The 4,079-nt window shown below is 50.2% G+C and overlaps 2 protein-coding genes and 1 long non-coding RNA gene across 3 annotated transcripts in view; 2 read left to right on the top strand and 1 right to left on the bottom strand.

Annotated features, from left to right (window-relative positions):
- LOC117949906 (PH domain leucine-rich repeat protein phosphatase 1-like) overlaps window positions 1-3,824 on the top strand; it is a 23,577-nt gene extending 19,753 nt beyond the window's left edge. Inside the window, exons 15-17 of the mRNA XM_034880495.1 lie at window positions 213-407; window positions 897-1,134; window positions 1,932-3,824. Of these exons, the coding sequence (XP_034736386.1) occupies window positions 213-407; window positions 897-1,134; window positions 1,932-3,086 (1,588 nt within the window). The 3' untranslated portion in view covers window positions 3,087-3,824. The remainder of the gene's footprint in view (window positions 1-212; window positions 408-896; window positions 1,135-1,931) is intronic.
- Window positions 1-4,079, top strand: part of si:ch211-191a24.4 (uncharacterized protein LOC100150331 homolog) — a 16,338-nt gene that overhangs the window by 9,477 nt on the left and 2,782 nt on the right. The gene's annotated exons all lie outside the window — the stretch shown is intronic.
- Window positions 1-4,079, bottom strand: part of LOC117949939 — a 15,351-nt gene extending 11,272 nt beyond the window's left edge. The window contains exon 1 of the long non-coding RNA XR_004657766.1: window positions 4,032-4,079. This is a non-coding gene — a long non-coding RNA (uncharacterized LOC117949939). The remainder of the gene's footprint in view (window positions 1-4,031) is intronic.

Genomic DNA, 4,079 nt, shown 5'->3' with positions numbered 1-4,079 from the left:
CAAAAGCTCTGCGTAGAGCCTCAGCCTCACATAGGCAGGATGAGATGAAGGCAGGGACGTTTTGCTCATAGGATCGGAGTATTTTAGTCGTATTTTAGTCGTATTTTAGTCGTATTTTGGAGTATTTTGGTTGTATTTTGGAGTATTTTGGAGTATTTTGGTCGGTGCCCAGCCCAGCCTTAGTAAGTTATAGATCTTGTTGTTGTTCTCAGGCTGTGCGTGGCCGCTCTGGCCCTGGACAGCTTCTGCGGGACTCGTGAAGCTCTGTACGGAATTTTTGATGGAGACAAGAACGTCGAGGTGCCTTACCTGCTGCAGTGCACCATGGGAGACGTGCTAGCAGAAGAGCTTCAGAGGGGCCAGCGGCAGGAAGATTACATGACCAACACTTTCCTCACCATGCAAAGGTAAACACGACACACAGAAGTAAAGCAATCCCTGAATTAGGTCTGCACAATATATCGTTTTAGCATCACCGCGACATCAACTGTCCCAATATACACATCGCAAGATAGACACACGTAGACACAATAAACAACACACAGTATGTGGCTCCTCCATTATGTTTTGTGTTAGTTCAAAGAAAATATCAATAGAAAACTGCACATAAAAATGTATTTCTGTTGCGGTGCCTTCTAGATTCAATATGTTTCAGTGTGTTCAATAAAAGAAAGTCGGAAAGCTTTCCTTTCATTTGTTTTAAATTCAACAAGCAATGTGTTGTATTTTAGAAGAATACTGAAAGCTGATGTGAGTACACTTTAATATCTGTTTATAGCACGTAATTTTGTTATTGTGATCACGTAAAGCTCATATTTTCCTCCTAGCGTGCGGCCCTACCCTGAATACTCCCACAGCTCGTTGTAGGATGTTGATCGTATGTGTCTCTCCTGCAGGAAGCTGGGCACCGCCGGCCAGAGGATGGGCGGCTCAGCAGCTTTATGCCACATCAGACACGACCCGGTTGCTCCCGGCGACCACGGCGGCTGCTTCACCCTGAAGGCCGCCAACGTCGGCCGGTGCCAGGCGGTTTTGTGCCGCGACGGTAAAGCTATGCAAATCTCCACCACTCACACCGTCAAAGAAGAGCCAGAGTACCGGAGGGTCCGGCAGCACAACGCCATCATCACCGAGGTGACGACCAGCTCAGGGTTTACGTGCTGTTGATATGAAGAGCTAAAACGATAAGCTGATTAATAGACAAGTAAATACAGCCTTGGTGATTGATGAAATCATTCATTAATCAAAATAATTCTAAATACTCTGTGTTCAGCCTCTCAAATGTGACTATTTGGTTTTTTTCCTCTTGTTTTATATATATTCAAATTGAATTTTCTTTGGATTTTGGACTTTTGGTCGGACTAAACCATTAATTTGGAGACATTACCGTGTTTCCTCTGTTGATTTTGCCGCCATGGCAGAACCTCTGCTGCCACGGTGTCAGGAAAAGGCGGACGCACAATGAAGACGCGGTTAGGTTATGTTGTTGTTAGATAAATAGATTCAAATTGATTCAATTCATGGTAGAGCGCGCACCCATATACAGAGAGTCAGTCCTCGACGCAGCGGCTGCAGGTTTGGTTCCGACCCGTGGCCCTTTGCTGCATGCCAACACCCCCCCTTTCAAGTCCAAGCTGTCCTGTCAAAATAAAGGCCTAAAAATGCCACATTGAGAAAGAAAAAGACAAATAGTTAGAAACGCCATTGAAAGTTCCCCGAGAGCATGGTAACATCTTTAAATTTCTCATTTGATTGACCAACGGTACAGAAATAGTTAAGTTGTCTGTCAGTCGACTAATTGTTTCAGCACTGTAAAAGATTAGCTGAAAGCAAACATCATTGTTAGTTGCACCATGGGAACATTTGAGGATTTGTCTGGAAAAAAGACCTAAACTGTCCTTTATCCCCCCCCCCCCTTCCACCTTCTGCAGGACAACAAGGTCAGTGGCGTAACTGACTCCACCAGAATGATGGGTTACTCCTTCCTTTGCCCGTCTGTGACTCCCAGACCGTACGTCTCCACGGTGACCCTCACCCCGCAGGACGAGTTCTTCCTCCTGGGCAGCCGGGGCTTGTGGGACATGTTGTCTCCCAGCGAGGCGGTGGAGGCGGTCAGGAATGTGCCGGACGCTCTGGCTGCGGCCAAAAAGCTGGTCACCCTGGCTCAGAGCTACGGCTGCTCCGACAGCCTCAGCGCCGTGGTCGTCCAGCTCAGCATCACGGAAGACTGCTGCTGCTTCTGCGAGCCGCCGCCCCCGCCCGCAAGCCCCGGCCCCGGCGCGCACGCCAGCACGCACCCCTACTCGGGGGGCGGCGACATGCCGCTGCCGCCGGCCTCCTCGGGAACGGCGAGCGAGCTGAGCAGCGAGTTCAGCACCTCGGAGATGAGCAGCGAGGTGGGATCCACGGCGTCCTCGGAGGATCCGCCGCCTCAGACCGAGCCGCTGCCGTCCCAAATGAACCTGCCGGGGCGAGCCGGGGCGCGGAGACCAGCCTACGGAGGCGGAAGCTTCCACAGGCAGTTCTCCGGAGCTCTGTCTGACAACGGCGTGGACAGCGAGGACGAAGAGCCGATCGCCGGCGTCTTCTCAAACGGGAGCCGCGTAGAGGTGGAGGCCGACGTCCACTGCCTGCACCGCCACACCGGCCCGGCGCCCCAAACGCACGCTGGCGCTCAACCAAGCACAAACATCCCCCCCCTCGCTGTGGCCACGCGTCCAGAGCCTTCCTCTCTTCCCTCCCCGTCTCCCACCCCCGTCCCTCCCAACTCTCCCTGCCTCAGCGGGGAGGCCCAGTCCGGGACGCTGGGCCGCCGGGCTCGCGCCAACGGCTCCGTGGCCTGCCAAGGAAGGAACCAGGACCTCATAGAAGAGGCGGGCGACGCCCCCGTCAGGAAGCAGGGGGGCTACTTCAACGCTCCCGCCCAGCCAGACCCCGACGACCAGCTCATCATCCCCCCAGAGCTGGAGGAGGAAGTCCGGCAGATCATCCAGCAGCAGCAGCAGCAGCAAGAGCAGATCCAAACACACAACCAGCAAGCACACAGCTACCAGAAACCTGCAGACTACTTTGTCACACCCCTCTAACTTCTGCCCCCCCCCCCAAGCCCCCCTTTCACAACAGCTGCTGTCGACCTTTAATCAGGCTTTCAGATGGCCAACTGTGGAATCAGGACTCCTGGTCTTGATGCTCTGCACTGCATTAAGTTGTACCGCTCCCTCCAACAACTTCTGGACCAGAACATGTTTTTGGTATGGGGGGGGGGGGGTTTGTTACTTACTTTATTTTCGACTTTGAAACGCAATGCAATTTTTTATAACACTTTATGTTGATTCAATCTCTAATCACATGTAATAGATTTTTACAATATCTCTAATTTGAGGAAGCACTTTGAATGCTTTTTGTTGGACTTTGAGAGAGTAATGGTACTTTGGAGATATGGACCATCGGGTTTTCGTGTTGTAGCAGACGTTGCCCCTGCTTGTCGCGGCTGACGGCCTTACATTTGTCGGAATTAGTAAAACTGTTTAACTAACTCTTAGGAGTTTAACACTTTAAAGTGACCTAGTCACTGAAGCGTACTAATATTCTCTGAGAGAAAAGATGAATGTTTGGAAAGGCTGATCCTCCAGGTTCATGTTCCCGGGGGTGGGCGGAGTGCTGCAGTGCTCAGTAAAAGCTGAACGGGGGGGGGGTGCTACAGTTAATACCACCAGCTCAATGAATGTTCTCAGAACAGTGTTACACACTTCTTGATAATGGCAAAACGCACAAGAGAGCTACTTTTGCTATATAATAAATTAAAAGTTTTCAGATAACCAAAACATGTTGACTCTGCTTTTATATAGACCTTAGTGGTCCCCTAATACTGTATCTGAAGTCTCTTTTATATAGACCTTAGTGGTCCCCTAATACTGTATCTGAAGTCTCTTTTATATAGACCTTAGTGGTCTCTAATACTGTATCTGAAGTCTCTTTCATATAAACCTTAGTGGTCCCCTAATACTGTATCTGAAGTATTTTATATAGACCTTAGTGGTCCCCTAATACTGTATCTGAAGTCTCTTTTATATAGACCT

This window comes from Etheostoma cragini, chromosome 9 (genome assembly GCF_013103735.1).
Source record: "Etheostoma cragini isolate CJK2018 chromosome 9, CSU_Ecrag_1.0, whole genome shotgun sequence".
Lineage (NCBI taxonomy): Eukaryota > Metazoa > Chordata > Actinopteri > Perciformes > Percidae > Etheostoma > Etheostoma cragini.
Note: the sequence above shows the minus strand (reverse complement) of the source record. Positions and strands in the feature narration are given on the sequence as shown.